Below are 19,794 nucleotides of genomic sequence, written 5' to 3'. Positions count from 1 at the left end.
ATAGATCTTTGGACATCTGTCTCCTCACTTGTATAATTGGAGGTTATCTAGGTCCCTTTTAGCTCTAAGATTTTAGAATTCCTGAAATATTAGTCACTCAACACCTTTCTAATCTGATATTGAATCTTCAGCATTTTATGTAAATTGCTAACTAACTAGGCAACTCTAACACTAAAATAAAGAGAAGGCAACTGGACTTGCATCAGTTTCCAGGAGAGAATTCCCTAATCTTCAAGTTCCCCATATCAACAAAATCACAGATCTCATTTTCTCCTCTGGCATCCTCTGGTAACATCCTCTTCATATGCCTAATTGGGTAACAGGATGATCCTGGGTTCTTGAAGTATATAACAGAATAAATTGTAGCATATGCCACAGTTAGGAAGGCATAAAGGCAATCATTTATTTTTCAAAAACTTGGCCTAAGTTCTGAAAGACTCTTCAGCCCATTGGCCATGGGGCAATGATTTTTGCAGCCACAGTGACTCCCAGAGAGGGGTTACAATCTTGCATCATGGCGAACAGCCACAAGTAAAATCACAGATCCTCTATGTAGGAGTAGGACGAAACAGACAATCTAGTAACTCGAGATTTTCACCTTTCAATAGTACAAATGTGGTTTTTTTTATTTTCATGTAAAGTGCCAGCTTTATGTACAAACTATTTTAAAAAAGAATAAAGTAAACTTCTAAAACTTGCTTTGCAGCAAGCAGTGAGGCTGCCATTTTTCCAACTATGTATGGATCTGCCTAGAAACCAAGGGTTTAATCTGTTGCATTAAACTAGCTTAAGGGTCTCCCCATTCTAAAGCCAAAATGGTTAAGACATTCAAGCTACAGAAAGCCATCTAAGACCAGTCTTCTTGCTAAAGCATTAACACTTTCATTTTCAGATCTTTCACAAAAACCCAAGTAGCTTATGTCAAGTACCACCACACCCTAAGCAACATCACCAGCAAACGTTGAACAAGATTTTTCTGAGGTAGCTACACAACAGTCTCAAATGCCAATAATGGCCATTTCTTAGTACAGTCATTTCACTGTGTAGCATTAAAAGTAACTGATTTTCCCAATGGAAAAAAAAATCCCAGCTAAGTAACAGCATGTCTTCAGTTCATCTAGAAGTCTGCATCCAAAGTAAAAGAATTCTCAGTTGGACTTGACATCACTCCCATTCTCTGATATTCTCCTACTCTCTTCTCAAAGAAGTTGGTTTTCCCTTCCAGAGAGATATTCTCCATAAAATCAAATGGGTTTTCTGCTCTAAAAATCTGAAAGGCACAAAGTTCAAATCAATATAAATTCAGACCAACCATCCTTATGCACTGTATTTAGCACTACAACAAAAACTATTTAAAATACCTTACCTTGTTAAAACCTAGTTCCAACATAAGTCTGTCTGCTACAAATTCAATGTACTGCTTCATTAAAGTGCAATTCATTCCAATCAACTTTACAGGCAAAGCTTCAGTCAAAAACTCCTATATACAAAAAAGAAAAAAACTATGTTAGAGTTTTTTAGTAGCGCTACAACCTAAAAATGATTTACGTTTTGAAACAAAAGTGAGAAAATAGTCATTATTACTTACCTGTTCAATTCTAACAGCATTGATGATAATTTCTTTTACTTTTTCCTCTGAAGGCTTGTGTACCAGGTGTTTGAACATTAAGCAGGCAAAATCACAATGTAAACCCTAAAAGAATATTGGAAAGGATATTCATAAAATAATCATTAAGCCAACAAATTTTTCTGTCAGTTAAGATTTAGAGTACAAAAATTGCTCTACTGCCTTTATTCTACTTTACTTAGGTACATTTCCACAGAAGCCTACTTTGATATGTCCCCAAGGCATGGACTTGCCTCTGGGTAGGTTCTCTGATAATGCCAGTATAGTACAAGTTTTGGAAAAGTCTACACCACACTGGAAAGGTTTTGAGTACAGGTCTCGTGACAGACTATTCGCTAATGATCATCAGCCCAGCTAATTCTAGAGAGGCTCATCACTAATATGAAATTGACTCTTTGGCCAAACAAAGCAACACGTGAAACAAGTCAAAATAAAGTGATTCAGTTCTCCCAAGGTCTCTTTCTGCTTTGGCAGAAGCTATGGTAGAATGGAATAATAGGGAAGAGGGTGCTAAGAACCAGTTTTTAGGCTACATGTTAACATTAACTGTTGATAGGTACTCTTAGTGTGAGATTCTAGTTCAGTGAACAAGTAGACACACCACTAGGAGAAATTAACTATAATGTATAGTCTCAATTTAAATGAAATAAGATAAAGAAATTGCAATTTAAAAAAAGGATTCCCTTCAGAGAGAGAAAGAAAGGAGTTGGTAGAGTTGGTTTCATGTAACACTTGGTCACTCATTGCAATACTCATGATAACCTTAAAAAGAACTCCATGGAAATGACTGCTTATGTACCCATAGTTCATGATAACCTTAAAAGACCACCATGAAACAATAATGCCTATGTACCAATAGCTGCTGCAGAGGACAAGGAGGTAGGGAAACTCTACAAAAACCTTTATAGGTTCATAAAAAAAAAACTGGATTTGATAAGGCCGTTCCAAATTAAACCAACATGTAGTTTAATACTCAGTGACTTCAACAAAAATATGGACATAAAAGATGGTGAAAAATGGCTCAGAATCAAGATACCAGGGCTTGGTTTATCAGAAGCATCAAACCTATATCTACTTTTAGAGAATCGGGCAGCACTCACTGGACACATCCATATCCAAGTTCATTTTTTCACTAACAATGAAATTTCTCTTGACAGGAAACAACTAGCTATTATTAATATGGGTGTCGTTTCTAAATTGTCTTTATTCATTTAGCTTTTTGGATTAAAAAATTAAATTGATACCAAATTAGAATATGACTTGTATTAAAAATAGATTTAACCTGACTAAACAAAGAGAAAAACAGGAAATAGATAAAGGGACAGATACATGACATTATCATTTTCTAAGGAAATTTAACAATGTAATATATTCACAAAGCCAAAAGAAAACTAGAAATTGCTTCAGCCAACAAACACCTCACCTCCCTTTCAAGCAGAGCTTTAGCACCTAAGGGCAACGAGTTAAAAACACTAGTTTAGAGGCAGCTAGGCGCCACAGTGGCCTCCAGTCAGGAGGACTTGAGTTCAAATCCAGCCTCACTTGACACTTGCTAGCTGTGTGACTCTGGGCAAGTCACTTAATCCCATTGCCTAGCAAAACAACCACAACAAAAAAAAATTCTAGTTTAAAACCGATTTTCAGTCTAACTTTCCACAAGGGAAAAAATAAGTGTGTAAAGAATGCCTGTCATCTAATGATATCCATTTGGATGGACAGCCATACAGGTGGTCCATAAGAACATATATCTTGGAAAAATGTTAAAGATAATAAACTAGATCTAGAACTTAATAAGAAAAGGGAAAGCTGGACGCATTTGGGAAATTCTGATGACCTTTCAGTGACCCTAAGCTTTTTCCTAAAAAACAAAATTCCACTTTTGAACATCGAGTTTTCTGGTAATGCTATAGTGCTGATTATCATTAAATACCACAATTTCAGAATAATCAAAAATCACAGGTCACAGGTTTATAGGATTACATATTGTAAACTCAGAGACCTTAGAGAATATAAGCCAATCCCCTCTTAGACTGTAAGCTCCTTAATAACAGAGACTGGTTTTGGGGGGTCATTTTTAGGGGGTATGAGAGGCTTTCTTTGTGTACTTTCAAGTACACAGTGCACATAGTAGATACTTAATAAATGCTTACTTGTTGTTGGGAAACTGAGGCACAGAGGGGTGAAATAACTTGCCTGAGATCATCAATTGTAAGTGGCTGAGCTGGAATTTGGATCCAGGTCCCCTAGCTGATAAATTCAGTGCTCTTTTCCAATGTTACCTAATGCCTCTACTCAAAGGGCAAATGATTGTCACTTGCTAAAGGTAAATTTTTATGGCAGAGCCAGGATTTGGGCCCAGGCCCTCTGATTTCATAGTGTTTCTTCCACTAAAACATATTAAATACATGACCCATAAGATGAGGGGGGAAGAGTCTTCCAGTTAGAACAAAACAGGGGAACAGCCTTTGTGTCTATGTGTACGCACACAAGCTTTATGTTTTTTCAGTCTGGATCTAAGTTTATTGGTGTAAGAAACTTCCTCCACCATTATAGACCTGTAACTCTTCTCCTTTTTGAAAGTTGACTAGGACACTGAAAAATTAAGCGACTTTCCTAGGGTAACATAGTATCTATCTTATTACAGATTCTCCAATGATAAGAAATATTTTGGGGGCTATTAATATCAGTTCCAGAAATGCCTTTCTTTAACTGCTCATTGTAGTGGATAAACAACTACATCACTCAGAAGCTCGTGTTGATCTTCAAGGTCTAGAAAACTGATCTAAAGGCTTTATAACTTAATGCTTCATTCATTTACTAAATATGAAGATTGCACTTTTAAGGAGAGTAAGGTTTGTCACATTTCTTACATACCAATCAAAATGAAAGAGTCAAGCTAGATTGAGATACACTTGCATGGAAAAAGCCACCCAAAACATAATCATTTCATTCAATATCCCATCATTCAATTCAAGAAGCATTCTACCATTATCAAATCAATCTAAATGCACTCATTAGAGATACCAGAACCAATCAAACTTTAACAATTTCAACAACACTAAAAAGAAAACCAAGAATTTACAGAATATTGGGAATCAAGTTCAAAGTTCTGTAGTCAGGAACTTGGGATTGGCAAGGGGAAAGAGTAAAAGTTACACTGTAACCTCAGTCAATTCAATTCAGCATATATTTATTAAGTGGCTACTATGTGTAAGGCATTCTATTGAGCATTATAACTGTAATCTGAATTTAAGTAGCTGCACTGATTGGGCCAATAGCTTCTAACCTATGAGAATGACCACTATTTTATAATGTTAAAAAAAATAACAAAAAGCACCTAACTCAACCCTTTTTCTTTCCCCACTAACAATATACGTTGTACCATTAGTGTCAACATAGAACAATGCTTCTGTATAAAATCCTAAAATCCACTAGATTGAGTAATTATTTCAGAAAGTCCGAATTCACTGGTATTATATTACATTCAACCTTCGCTCACAAAGAGTAAAGGGGTAAAGACATTACTGAAGGGAGGAAGAAGTGTGGTAGAAGAGAAGGACTGGCTGGAGGAACAGAGTGCCTGGCTTCAAATCCCACAACTAATGCTTTCCACTTATGTGATCTTAAGCCTCTACAGAGTTAAGAGGGGTTGGAGTAGATGGTCTGATGTCCCTTCAAGTTCTAAATCTATGATCCTACAACTCCTCAAGAACTTAAGTCACATGGATAACTTCCATTTAGTTAACGCAATCAGAGTTACAGAATTGTCCATAGTTCGTTTATACATTTACCTCATCTCTACTAATAAGTTCATTGGAAAAAGTTAATCCAGGCATTAAACCTCGTTTCTTGAGCCAGAATATGGATGCAAAAGAACCAGAAAAGAAGATTCCTTCAACAGCTGCAAAAGCTACAACACGTTCGCCTGTTAAAAAAAAAAAATTAAACTTCCCATTAACATCTAATGTTTCTAAATCTCAAAAGGCATAAGATAAAGAAAAAAGATACTTTGTGGGATCAAGATCTTAAGAATCATGAGGAAGATCTGTATCATTGAAATAGGAAGCACTATCTAGTCAAGATAACAATTCAACATAAACCAGTACATCAAAATTAGGATCAATAAAAGCTCTTATGCAAACCTAAAAATAGTGATAACTAACAGAACCCTCCATTCATTTCCTACAGCTATAAACATGTCACATTTTCACTCACCTAAGAATGATGGGAAGTCTAGTTTCCAAAGGACAAGATAACTACTACAGCAATAGCTGTTTCATCTCTGCAGACAAACAAACCACTAACATGACTTAGCATAGTGAAATGGGCACTGCGCTTGGCAGTTAAGAAATTCTAGCTCAAATACTACTCAATATGACTTTTGCTAAATCGTTCAGTTTTTCATTTGTAAGAAGGTATTAGAATGATGAGAATTACATTATATTATATTAGAATTACCAATTTCACACACAGTATTGTTTTAAGAAAAAATTTCCTATAAGCTGTAAAATGCCAAATGTAATTATCTTAGTTAAGTTCCTCAAATACATTTACCATATGTTGCTTCTTTGTCCCCAATCCATCGCAGGGCCCAGTCAGCTTTCTTTTTAACACAAGGTAGTGTTTCAATGGCATTGAAGAGAAATTCCCTAGGAAATGTGCATAACATTAGGAATCAAAGTCATCTTTCTTCAAATTACAAGCTTTAATAAAGAGGGACAACAAATGACATTGACCTCAGAAACGATAATGTAAACCTTAATATGCTAAAACAATAAGAGTAACAGCTAGCATTTTTATAGCACTTTTAAGATTTGCAAAGTGCTTTACAAATACTGTCTCATTTTGTCCTTATGACAATCCCATTAAGATAATAGTTATAAGGTACTTAGTGTCTGCACATAGTAGGCCATCTCCCCCCCCCTATAGATAAGCAAACTGAGGCAAAACAGAGGTTAAGTGACTTGCCCAGAGTCACAGCTAGTGTCTGAAGCTGGATTTGAACTTGGGTCATCCTGAGTCCAGCTCCAGCACTCTATCCACTGTGCCTGCAGAGGCAAGAGAAAAGTGTATATGGTGGATAGTGCGCTATCTACTTACAGGTGAGAATACCTGGGCTCAAGGCCTGCCTCTGACATATATACTGCCTGTATGACCCTAGGTAAGTCACCTAACTTCTCAGAGCTCTAGGCAGCTCTCTTAAGACTTTAAAATTGCAGAAAAGGTGCCCACCTGAACTGAGAGTTTATCTTTACCTGGGAGGTTATCTATACAAATGAAATCCCAGGTCCAGTTCCTAACCCTATTGAGAAGCAGTGTGAGATAGTCTCAGAGTTTGGAACAGTTCAAGTCCCACCATAAATACAAAGGTGACTTATGAGAACCTCTTCTCAATGTCTTACCAGAGGTTATTTTATGTTATTTGAAGCCAATTCACATTTTAAGAGCAGATCATTTAAGCCCAAAAGCTTTCATAGGCCTTTGCTTCTTATCTCTCTGGAAAGCAATTTAATGATATCTTGTGCACAAATTTTCAGATCTTAAATCATAGCTAAAAAAAAAGCCTACCTAGTTGTGAAGATAAAGAGAAGTGACAAAGTTATGCTATTGTTTATTCTTGCCCTACAGATCTCAGGTCCCCAGAATATTAACAATCAACAGCTTTAACTTATTCTAGTATCAATAGAATATTTTTTCATATATACATAGGATCATATATTTAGAGGTAGAAGGGACCTTAGAGGCTGTGTACAGTCCAACCCCCTCATTTTACAGATGAGGAAACTGAGGCAAAGAGAGGTTAAATGATATGCCCAGGATTACAAAGCAGGTGTCTATAGCAGGATTTGAACCTAGATCCAGTGCCCCATTCACTACTAGCTGTGGGAGACAGAGAGAAGATAGAGAGAAGAGATAGTCACAGAGAGAAAACCAATTATCTAACCCTGGTTAGCTTTTACTATAGTTCATCTCCAACTGAGCTGCCCTTAATTTCCCTATTTTTATAAAACAGAGAATACCATTCCCTCAGGCTCCCAAATAACACCTCAGTCTTAAACTATACCTGCCTTTTTCTTCCTTCGTAATGTCCTTCATAATTGTCCCTTTCCATTCATTCCCCACTCTCCTGCCTTAGTTCAGACCCTCACACAATATGGTAAAAAGAACATTGGACCATATCAATCCAAAACAGCTTTCCCCTTTACTAGCTGTGTGACCTTGGGCAGGTAACAACTTCCTTGTATTTCAACTTCCTGAGTTGTAAATCAGGACATTTACCCAGCCAACTTCATAGGTCTTGTGAGGATCTAAAATAGGATGACACATATGAAAGTTCTTTGAACTGCTACCTTACTAGCCCCTCTTATCCCTTAATTTTTCCTTAGTCTAAATTCAACCTACTACCCCCATGTGGTTCTATAGTCTTTTAGGAAGATCTAATTTTAAATTTATTGCCATTAAAGGTGCTCAATTGCTTGACCCTTACTTTATATATTCTACTCTCCATTCAAAGTATATTTTGTTTCCTCAATCCCATGCCTTTATTTTTCCTGCACATCCACATACCCTACCTTTACAATCCAACTTAATGGCTACCTTCCCAGGTTGTTCATCAAAAGTAGCCTTGGTCTTTTTAGCTCCTACAAGCACTTTACTGTATAACTTAAGTCAGCATATGATATATGTATATATATCTGATCTTCCCTACTCATTATAAACCCCTTGAGCACAGAAAGCACATACTACTCATTTTTATCTCCCCTACAGTACCTAGTCTCTAATGTAATATCCTTAATTTATTTGCTGAAGAAATGATTGAACTAGTAATCAAAAGATTTTGTCTCAGCTTTGCTACTACCTAGGTGTTACCTTAGGGAAATTACTCCACTCTCAGTTTTATCTGTAAAATGAGAAGGTTGAACTACTATTGTTCATAGACTAGACTTTAAGATTCCCTTTAATCTCAAAAAGATAATTATTCAGTCTATTTTTAAATAGACATCTAATAAAAACCAAATATATAGAATGAAAAAATATATTTGGCCTTTTACGCTATCTCTTGTAATCTGGAACCAATTATGAATTCTTGCATATATTATTGATTTCCAGGCATCTGCTCATTCCAGTTTAAAATATTAAAATCCTTATGTCCAACCAGATATTTAAATACAGTTAATGATATTATCAAGTCCTAAAAATCAAGTATATAGCTAGCAAATACTAACCTTTCTTTGGGGTCCTTAATATAAGTGTCAATAAGGAGACTATACATTTCAGAATGTATGTTTTCCATAGCAATTTGAAAGCCATAGAAACAGCGAGCTTCCGTTATCTGTACTTCTTGGCTGAACCGCTCCACCTAGTGGACAAACATAGAGATTAAACACTAAGTAGACTACAACCTACCCAGCTAGCCAGGTACTAACTTGAGTATTTGACTTGCAGCTACTTAGGAATCAGTCAAGAGACCAAGATGAAATTCCAGGGCTCTTATTTTGGAGTCAGTGTTAAAGCCTAAACCCACCTACACCAGTTGGCAAAAATGCTTACAGATTGTGAAAAATTCTCCTTTTCTGAATAAAGACTTTACCTGTTTTCATGCTACTTTCTACTTTATAAGGAACTTAGGACAACATGCTGAAAACTGAAAACGCCTTTCTTCTATGGTTATTTTTTTTTTAAGATAACAGTCTAGATGCTTCCCATAAACTTACCAAATTTTCATTTACTATGCCATCACTTGCTGCAAAGAAAGCCAACACATGAGATATGAAGTATTTCTCCTCAGGCTTCATTGATTCCCAGTGCTGAATATCCTTAGAGAGATCCACCTGAATGAAGTTCAGAAGTTTAGTGTCAGGACAAAAGAAACTTAAGCTTCCCTTAGGGAGGTCTGTAAGATTTTTCTTTTTTCCTCAGATGCATATCAGTTTTAACAACTAACACCCATTCTAGTATATGTGTATCTTCAGTTCCTAAGACAGTACATTATAACTAGCAGCAGGGAGCAAGTCCAGACTTGTGATTGGCATACTGGCAGTATAGGATCAGTGCCTCTTCCTTGTCATTTATAAAGAATGGCCAGAAAGGCTCATAGGTAATTAAATGACTTTCAGTCACTCAGCTAGTATTTCAGAGGCAGGACTGGAACCCCAGACTTCTTTCCTCAATCCCAGCCCTCTACTGGGTCACAATAAAACGAAACAAAGGACTTTCAGTGCAGTGAGAAGAAGCTTAAATAAGACCATGCCAAAAAAAAAAAATTAAAATAAATAAATAAGACCATGCCTGCCTTAAAGAAATCTACAATACTAAAGAGGAAAAATTTCAAAATAGCTATAATGGGATAAGATGAATACAAGTCTCCACTTCTAAAAATGAAGTTGAAGGGATCCTTTTTCTGATAAAGGGCTACTGAAATGTAAGTTAAAGTTTAAAAGGCCCTTTTCAACAATCTTGATAGCCGGGGGTAGGGAAGTCTCACCTCCTCAGCTGTCCAGAAAGAGGCCTCTGCTTTCTTATACATGTGCCAAATGTCATGGTACTGAATGGGGAAAATGACAAAGCGCCTGGGATTCTCCTTTAGTAGTGGTTCATCTTCCTTGCGGGGGAGGGCTGGCCCATTGGGTGCTTTAGCTCTTACCTACATAAAATGGTAAATTCAAAAAAAAAAGTTCCATGAAAAAGCTTTCATAGGAAGAAGAGGAGAGGGGAATGGGAGGGTGGCGGGGGAGAAAAGAGGGGGAAGGCACGAATTTTGAATGGGAATAGAGGGGGAGCATCAAGGCGGGAAAAAGGAGAGGGAGGAGAGAAGAGGCGGGGAAAGGAAGGAGGTGGGGCGGAGAGGGAAACAGGGATTGGGTAACCAGGAAACAGCTGCTCTGAGACAAAGAAGAATTTGGCGCCAATACCGAACTCCACCGGCTTCAGTTTCTACTAACCCCACACCCTCCACTTCAACTCAGAGCTTCTTCTCCCCCCCAGCCCCCACCCCCAGCAGCCAAGGACAACTCACCGGCTCCGAGGGCTCCTGGAAAATCTTTCTCGCCGTCTTACTGGCCAGGATGCGGGTGCTATTCGCGGAGGGAGGCTGGAAAAGAAGCAGGCACAGGAGTACGCCGTGAGCCAGGGGTCAAGGAGGGGTGTCCGCCCCTGCCCCCACCTCTGGCCTTGGCTGCTCGCTCCCTTGTCCTTCTCCTGGGCCCTGGCCGCTCCAGGGCACGCCTGCGATCATGCAGACGCTCACACACACACACACACACACACACACACACACACACACATTTACACACGCGCGCACCACCGGGTTCTCCTTGTCATGCACACACTTCATTCGTTCAATAAACATTTATTAAGCGCCTACCCTCTGCCAGGCACTGTGCTAAGTGCTGGCGATTAAAAAAAGGCAAAAGGAGCACCACACACACACACACACACACACACACCATGCACACCACGCACCGTATTCTCCTTGTCTGCAAGCTTGAGCGCCTTTAGAGGTGAAAGGTGAGGTTGCTGCTGGTCGGTGACTGGGGAGAGCGGGGCGCGGGAGGACAGCATGGCGGCGGCTGGAGAGCGGACGAGTTAGGCGCGAGCAGGAACAAGCAGCAGAAGATGAGTTGGCCCGAAGCAGGTGCGGCAGACGTTCCCTGACAGGTCTGAGCTGAAGCGTTCAAAGCGACCGGCGCGCTTCTCCGACCGGCCTTATATCCCGTTCGAACTTGGCGCCCTATTCCCTTGCAGCCCAATCAATGGTGGGGGGCGAACCGATTCGCTGTCCTGTCATTGGCCCTGGGGCTGGGTAAACCCACCCCCTCCCGCTGCCATTGGTTGGCAGGGTCGCGCGGGAGATTCGAGAGAGGCTCGGGGTGGGGCAGCGTGCGCTTTCCCGGGCCTTTGAACTGACGGGGACGACTTTCTGCCTAGCGACCCGGACCAGACGTCAGAGATGCCGGGGCATTTAATTGAACCTAAGAACTGCCAAACTGCAAGGGACGTAACCCAGAAAATCGCTGCCTTCTTTGGGCTGAAAAAAGTGTCCTCTATTAAACGCCAGCGACCGGTTCCTCTTTCCACGCCCATACTTGACAATAAAAGTCTAAACTATATTAAGATCCCTGGTAAATGAGGACGGGAGGAAAAAGAATAAAAGAGAGTTTTGTTTCGTTTTGTTTTGTTTTCTCCAAAAGTAGCGTCTAAAAATCCAAGTGGTCTTCGCTTATGTCTGGAGAAACTTCCGTTTCCGATTGAGGAATTTTCCGTGAATTGCCCCTGCAGAGTAAAGCAATAGTGTGGCTTTCAGTTAAGAAATAGTCAACTTTTAAAGACATTAATGAAGTAGAATGAGCCTGAAGTCAGAAGACTTGGGTTAGAAACCTTCAGGATCAACTTTGCTTTCTGCGTGGCCTGGAGCAAGTTACTCCTTTTTTTCTAGGTTAATCCTGTTTTCTAGATCTGAGAAACTGGTAAAGTGGTAGGAGGTTGAGCCTAATGAGTCTCTAAATTCCCGCCAGGTTCTAAATGCTACTAAACTTCGGTATGACAGACAGACACACACACACACACACACACACACACACCCCTTTCAAAACTTTTTTCTTATGCCTCGTCATTCTGGAGTGGCAAAGGATTTCGAAACAGAACTTCTGAAAATGCCAGTAAACCGTGCCAAGTGAAATACGGAGTATTTCTGGCATAGAGACCTTGAGATGACCTTGAATCTGATACCTGCTAACAGTCACAAAATTCAAATTAGTCTTGGAAATCTAGAGTGAGAAAGTTGGATTTCTACTTTTTTCCTCTCAGATTCATAGATTTAGAGCTGAAAAGGAATTACTTCTCCCTTCTTTCACTCTACCCCAGACTAGAGCCCATATGTTTCTCTGAAATAAATCAGCAGATGCAGTTTGAAAATGTAATGTCAGTTTCTATTTGTCAGACTAACACAGTGCTGCCACTTGAACTGTATACTGCAGTCTCCATTCACATTAAAGGGATGGGGGGGGAATTAGGTTCATTTCGTTATTGGAACCCAGCAAAAGCTACTGAGGATAATTCCTAAGGATTGTTAAATTATCACAATTAATGTACTTAATGTAGAGTCCCAATTCAAGAAGCTGTACAAAACAGACTGCAATTTGTATTTTGTTCCCCACTGAGGACAAAGGGTGTGGGAAGGGAAGGAAGGACAAACCTTGTTTTTTGTGTGTGGTTTTTATGATTCATAGAATACTTAGTACCTTACCTTGCAAGCTAAAAAAACCCAGGCAGGACATAGAGTAAATATAAGCCAAAGCTGTGAGAAACTCCAGATATGGGAAAAAAATAAAAAAGACAAAACCTAATTTAACTTAAAGATGTCATATATTCAGACTTTCTCAGCATTATCTAAGTCTTCACCCCTAGGCCTAGAAATATACTTTTTAAAAAAACTTCTTAGATAATATCTTTTAAAGAACTATCTTCTCACAGTCCTATCAATTGTCCCAATTATAAAACAAAGCTATAGAGACTTTCCTCCTGTCTTTTGATTCTGGAAAAGAGAATGTCATTATGACAGAATCAAAGAATTTTGTAGGGATGAAGAGATTAGAGTGAAGAGATTGGACAGAGTGCTAAAGCACTGAAGTTGCCTCCTGCCTTCCCCTTCCCCCCCATTTAAAAAAAAAGTCTCCATTTATGACATGTTTCATATAACCAATGTGCCCCCAAACCACTTTCTCTGTGGAATCACCCTATTTTGTTTTAACATGTATATGTATATGTATATGTATATGTATATGTATATGTATATGCATATGCATATGTATATGTATATGTATATGTATATGTATATGTATATGTATATGTATATGTATATGTATATGTATATGTATATATAGTGTGTGTATCATAGTTTACAAAGCCATTTACATTTGTTATATTTTATCTTCACAACAGCCTTATTATTATCTTCATATGTCAGATTAAGCTACAGATACAGTGTTCTTTCCATTAAAACATAGCAGCTCCCTCAATCTTTCTTTCTAGTCTCATTCCCTTATCCTAATAGTCCAACATTCTGTCTCCATTCCCTACTTCGTAATCCTGGCTTTGCTAGACTTCCCACCTACCTGATATGTCTTCAATGTAAACTTTTCTACAATCTTTAATGCTGACAGTATCAGTTTCCTATAGCTAATAAGCAAAAATAATAACTAACATTTACATGATGTTTACTATGTGCCAGGCACTATGCTAAGTGCTTTTACATTTTTTGGGGGGGTGAGGCAATTGGGGCTAAGTGACCTGCCCAGGGTCACACAGCTAGTAAGTGTCAAGTGTCTGAGGCCACATTTGAACTCAGTTCCTCCTGACTCTAGAGGCGGTACTCTATCCATTGCCCCATCTAGCTGCCCCTACTTTTATGATTATTATATCATTTGATCCTCACAACAACCCTGGGTGGTAGGTGCTACTATTATCCCCATTTTACAGATGAAGAAACTGAGGCAGGCAGAAGTTAAGTGGTTTACTCAGGGTCACACAGCCAAGAAGTGTCTGAGGCCAAATTTGAACTCAGATCTTCCAGACTCCAGGCATAGCACTCAATTCACTATGCCATCTAGGGACCTATATACCCAAAATCCCCCTTCCAACATATGACACATATTACCCATAACCTTAATATATCCCTCTCAAAACATTGCTTTTTGCTTTATTTATGCGTACGTGTTGTATCCTGTCCCTCTCTCCAGTTGACTAAAAGTTCCTTGAGAACAGAAACTTTCATTTTTTGTTTTTATATGCCCAGAACTTAGTACAGTACCTGACACGTAGTAGGCACTCTACTCAATATTTATTAAATCACCCAAAGATAAAACAAAACTACTCCTGCCCTCAAATTTACAGTCTTTCCTTTAAGAGACTGATTTTAGAGTATGCACAATAACCACCTCTATTAGATCCAGAAGATGAGATTTAGGAAAAAGTTCTCTCTTAAGCTCTAGATGCCCATCACCAACTGTCTTCTGGAAAGCTCCACCTTTATGAGCCATGAAAATGTGGAACTCAACTTAAGGAACATAGGAATCCTTATCTTATTCCTTCCCTAAACATGCTCTTCCTTTTAACTTCCAGATTCTGTTCAAGGTGCCACAATGTTTTCAAGCACCCAAATCATCCTCAACTCTTCCCCAAATCCCCCCAACTCTTCTTGATTCTATTTCTTCAGCATCCCTTATATCTTTCCATCCCCATCTCTCCACTCACAATCATCCTAAAGAGTTCAGACCTTCTTCATCACATCTGGCCTCCTACTTGGTAAACCTGCTTCAAGTATCTAGAAGACATAGCAAAATGAAAAAAAGAAATCCCTGGCTCTGGAGTCAGTTGCTGTTGTTCAGTCGTTTTTCAATGGTGTCTGGTTCTTCTTGACCCCATTTGGGGTTTTCTTGGCAAAGATACTAGAGTGGTTTGCCATTTCCTTCTCTGGCTCATTTTACAGATGAGGAAACTGAGGCAAACAGAGTTGAGTGACTTGCCCAAGGTCACACAGCTAGTAAGTGTCTGAGGCCTGCAGAGACATGCTTTTGAGATCCAGAAGCCAGAAACAGGGCCAGGAGGGAAATGAAGGCCAGCCTTGACCTCTTCACAAAATGGAGACTCAGGGAAAAACTCACCATTTAATTCAATCCTCTCACTTTTTTACATATGAGGAAACTAAGGTCCAGAGAGGTGGCTTGCACAAGGTCACACATGTATTAAGTGATAGAGGTTAGATATGAACCCAGGTCCTCTGACTCAGCATTCAGTGTTCTATACAGAGGCATCAAAGGGGTAGAGTGATAGCTCAGGAGTCAGGAAGATTTGAGTCCAAATTTGGCCTTAGACACTACCTGTGTGACTCTCAGCAAGTCACTTAATTTCTGTCTGCCTCAGTTTCCTCAACTGCAAAATAAGGATAATAACACCTACCTCTCAGGTATCAAATGAGGATCAAATAAGATAATATTTATGAAGTGATTAGCTTGGTGCCCGGCATATTAAGTAGGTGCTTAATAAATGTTTGTTTCTTTACTTTATACTATGCTATAACAACAAACTCTTATTAGGTACTTAGTAGGTAAAGAGCACCCCCGTCAGATTCTGGAAGAAGTACAAAGTTTAGATAAAATACAGTCTCTCTCTTCAAAGAACTATTTAATTTAATTCATCAAGCATTTAGTAAACTCTAGACAAAACCTCCCAAAACAGTTCCTGCCCTTAAAGGAGCTTACTACACTATATTGACAGGAAATAACAGGTACATAGATTCATAAATACAAAGTATGTGAAAAGTAAATACAAAGTAATTGGATAGGGGGTAGAACACACTAACAAAGGTGGGAATCGGGAAAGGACTCCAGTAAGAGGTGAGCCTTAAAGGGAACCAGAGACTCCAAAGAGGTATGTTCCATCTCCCATCACAGAGCTGGCTGTCCCCCATGATCTGCCCCTCACTGACCTCCAATGCTTAGAATCCTTGGTTTCCTTCATGACCCAGCTCAAACCCCACTTTTTTACAGGAAGCTTTTCCCAGTCCGCTCAGACGCTGGAGTCTTTGCCTCTGGTCTACAGCAACTTTCCATCTACTTTTTACGTATCTTACATATAACTAAATCATTGATACATTGTGGCCTAGTGGATAGAGTCAACTTGGGAGCCAGAAAACTTTACACTTCAGACATCAGATAGCTCTGTGACCCCCAACAAGTCACCTAATTTCTCAGTGTCCTGTGCAACTCTCTAAAATTATAAATTGTATAAGAAGTGCTGACCTGTACTATTAGTCCCTGCCTCCAGGTCCCTATTTTTTCCTTGTTGATTCTCCACTAGAATGTAAGCGTTATGAAGCCAGACACTGTTTTTGCCTTCTTTGGTATCACTTAGCACTTAGCCCAACGCCTGGCAATTAGTAAGCATTTAATAAATACTTGTTAATTCATTGATAGCATCCCTAGGCTCGTAGGATCATAACTCCTACCCTCTCATTTTATAGATAAGGAAAAGAAGGCCCAGTTTCATTAAGTGACTTAACTATGTGATATAGCCTACGTGAAGGCATGTATTCCTCCAGCTCCAAGCTATGGGTACCTCTACCCCACCCCTCCAAAAATTGTGTTGTTGTTCAGTCACGTGCCTCATGTCCAACTCTGTATGACCCCATTCGGAGTTTTCTTGGCAAAGATCCTAGAGTGATTTGCCATTTCTTTCTCTACCTCATTTTACAGATGAGGAAACAGAGGTAAACAGTGTTAAATGACTTGCCCATGGTCACACAGAGAATAAGTATTGGAGGCTAGATTTGAACTCAGGTCTTCCTAACTCCAGGCCTAGCACCCTGTCCATTGCACCACCTAGCTTTCCCTCCAAAAACATCTTGTATTTATTTTACATATATCTGTATATACTTACATGAGTAAATGTTGTTTCCCTCAATAGAATATAATCTTAAGGGAGGGGATTGTTTAAATCTTTATATTTATATCCCCAGCACTTAAAAATATATTTAGATCTCACAGTGTCTGTCACATAGTAGGAACTTAAAAAATGCTTGTTAATTTTTGATTGGTCGTGACAGAAGATAAAATGTTATATACAGGAAAACTGAAAGTTTGTTTGTTTCCTAAAGGCAATCCAGGCCACTTTCCTCCTTTTGTTTGCTTCCAGCCTCAATTCATTATACATCTCTGCTGTCCGTTTGGATACACATAATGATGAATAAACTATAAGTTTTCTACCCAAATGAGAGTCCTTATGTAGGTAATAAACATTTTTTCCTTGACTTTGTTTTTCCTTTGCAGAAATTTTCAGACCAAACTCTTTTGATTAGTTATATATCTCTTCCAGGAAGTTCTGCAATATATTTTTAATACTTCTCTGAAGAATTACAAATTATTTTCCCACAGAAAGCAATGGAACTGTGAGTGAGAACAGGTTGCACCATATAACCAGTGAGGAACTTTAATAATAATATAGAAGCTCTTTTTGTGGTGTCAAAGAATTGGACATTGAAAGGATGCCTCTCAATTGGAGAACAGCTGAACCAATTGTGGTATATAATTGGGATGGAATACTATTTTGCTACAAGAAATGACAAGCAAGAAGGTTTCAGAAAAATCTGAGAAGACTCATATGAACTGATACAAAGCAAAGTGAGCTGAGCCAAGAGATTGTCATACACAGTAACAGGAATATTGTACAATAATCCACTGTGAATGACTTAGCTATTCTCAGCAACACAAGAATACAACACAGTTCCAAAGGACTTATAATGAAAAATACTATCCATCTCCAGAAGAAGAACTAAAGGAGTCTGAATACAGATCAAAGCACTCTGTTTTTCTTGTTTTTTCTTTCTTTGTTCTTCTTCTTGGTGTATATTCTTTTGTATCATGGCTAATATGGAATTCTGTTTTGCATGACTTCACCTGTATAATCTGTATCAAAGTGCTCGCCTTCTCAAGGAGGGGGGAAGGGAAGAAGGAAAGGGAAGAAAGAATTTGGAACTCAGATTTTTTTTAAATGTTAAAAATTTATTTTACATGTAATTGAGAAAAATGTTTAAAAAGCATACAAGAAGAAGTATGTATATAGCACCTCCTATGTGCCAGTCACTGTGCTAAGCACTTTACAAATATTCTCTTATTTAATCCTCACAACAATTTGGGAGGTAGGTGCTATTTATTATCCCCATTACACAGTTGAGGAAACTGAAGCAAACAGAGACTGATTTACCCAAGTTCACAGAGCTATCTATTAGTGTCTGAAGCCGAATTTGAACTTGGGTCTTCCTGACTCCAAGTCTTGCTTTCTATCAACTGCACCAGTAAAGGATGTCATGATAGAAATGTATAGTAAGGAATGTGCAGATTATGTGTCAAGAGTGAGGGATAAAAGATAGGCAGTCAGAGTGCTCCACTAGTACCATCTTGATATCAGGTGAAAGTAAAGAAGGACTGTAGCTTGTTGGGTACGCACGCACACACACACACACACACACACACACACACACACACACACACACACACACACACTACCCCAGCTCATGTCAAACCTAGGAGAAGATATAGATAAGAGTCACACAGGATGAGCAGGTAGGCATGGGTGGAGATATGCCTATATGCCTCACTGGAGAAAACCTCCACACTAAAGAGATCACAAATTCATTGGAGTTTGAGATGCCTAAAGGACATTCATTATACATCTAACAGTATATTGGTGTTGCAAGACTGGAGGTCAAGAGAGAGACAAAGGTTGAACTTATCGATTAACTTGAGAGTTATCCACATAGATGAGCCCATGGAAGCTAATGAGATCAAGAGAGGAAGACATAGACTAAAGAGGGAAAAGAGAAGAAAAGATAAAATATCTGGAGGGTCAATATGAATCAATGGAGTGATGTGGTAGCCAAAACAAGCTAATATGATCTTGATCCAATTAAGAAGGACACAGCTTCCAGGAAAAGGAAGCTGATAGTCCCACTGTACTGTGCCCTCATCATCTCTGTAGTATTGTGGTCAGTTCTGGGCACCACTGTTTAAGAAGGAAATTAATTAGCTCATCTGTAGTATTGTGGTCAGTTCTGGGCACCACTGTTTAAGAAGGATATTAATAAGCTCATCTGTAGTATTGTGGTCAGTTCTGGGCACCACTGTTTAAGAAGGATATTAATAAGCTCATCTGTAGTATTGTGGTCAGTTCTGGGCACCATTGTTTAAGAAGGATATTAATAAGCTCATCTGTAGTATTGTGGTCTGTTCTAGGCACCATTGTTTAAGAAGGATATTAATAAGCTAAAGTATCCAGGAGAGGGCAACCAGGATGGTGAAGGGCCTTGAATATATTATATAGAAGGATTGGCTGAAGCTGGGAAGCTTCTTCTAGTGAAGCAAAGATTCATATGGGATATGATTAGCTGTCTTCAAATATTTCAAGGGTAGTCAAACATTCTTCTGTTTGGCCTTAAAGAACAGAACTAAGAGCAATGGGCAGAGGTTGCAAAGAAGACAAATTAGGTTAAGTGGCAAGAAAATCTTCCTAATAATTAGAGCTGTACAAAAGTGGAATGGCCTCTCTTAAGAGGTGAAGAGTTTCCTGTCTTTGAAGGTCTTCTTGTATAGGTCAGATGACCACTTGTAAGTATG

At 38.8% G+C, this 19,794-nt stretch overlaps 1 protein-coding gene across 1 annotated transcript; it reads right to left on the bottom strand.

The window, feature by feature from the left end:
- Positions 1 to 599: 599 nt before the first annotated feature.
- Positions 600 to 11,360, bottom strand: RRM2 (ribonucleotide reductase regulatory subunit M2). Its single transcript, XM_020992716.2, has 10 exons — positions 11,090 to 11,360; positions 10,644 to 10,718; positions 10,113 to 10,271; positions 9,343 to 9,459; positions 8,854 to 8,987; positions 6,182 to 6,276; positions 5,419 to 5,552; positions 1,589 to 1,693; positions 1,367 to 1,480; positions 600 to 1,270 (listed from the first exon to the last, which is right to left on the bottom strand). The coding sequence occupies exons 1-10, from the start codon at positions 11,186 to 11,188 to the stop codon at positions 1,118 to 1,120; spliced, it is 1,185 nt and encodes a 394-aa protein (XP_020848375.1). The 5' UTR covers positions 11,189 to 11,360; the 3' UTR covers positions 600 to 1,117.
- Between the last annotated feature and the right edge of the window lie 8,434 nt (positions 11,361 to 19,794).

Source organism: Phascolarctos cinereus, unplaced genomic scaffold (assembly GCF_003287225.1).
Source record: "Phascolarctos cinereus isolate Bilbo 61053 unplaced genomic scaffold, phaCin_HiC Scaffold_2;HRSCAF=192, whole genome shotgun sequence".
Taxonomy (NCBI): domain Eukaryota; kingdom Metazoa; phylum Chordata; class Mammalia; order Diprotodontia; family Phascolarctidae; genus Phascolarctos; species Phascolarctos cinereus.
The sequence above is the reverse complement of the archived record's forward strand: the minus strand, read 5'-3'. Positions and strand labels throughout refer to the sequence as shown.

What these genes read in the sequence shown, in the direction of transcription:
- RRM2 (XM_020992716.2), bottom strand. Translation starts at nt 11,188, where the DNA reads ATGCTGTCCTCCCGCGCCCCGCTCTCCCCAGTCACCGACCAGCAGCAA. An exon ending in AACTTATTAGTAGAGATGAG is followed by an intron (nt 1,694 to 5,418) that starts GTAAATGTATAA and finishes ATATTCTTTTAG; the next exon opens with GGTTTACATTGTGATTTTGC. An exon ending in ATGCTGTTAGAATTGAACAG is followed by an intron (nt 1,481 to 1,588) that starts GTAAGTAATAAT and finishes TTTTGTATATAG; the next exon opens with GAGTTTTTGACTGAAGCTTT.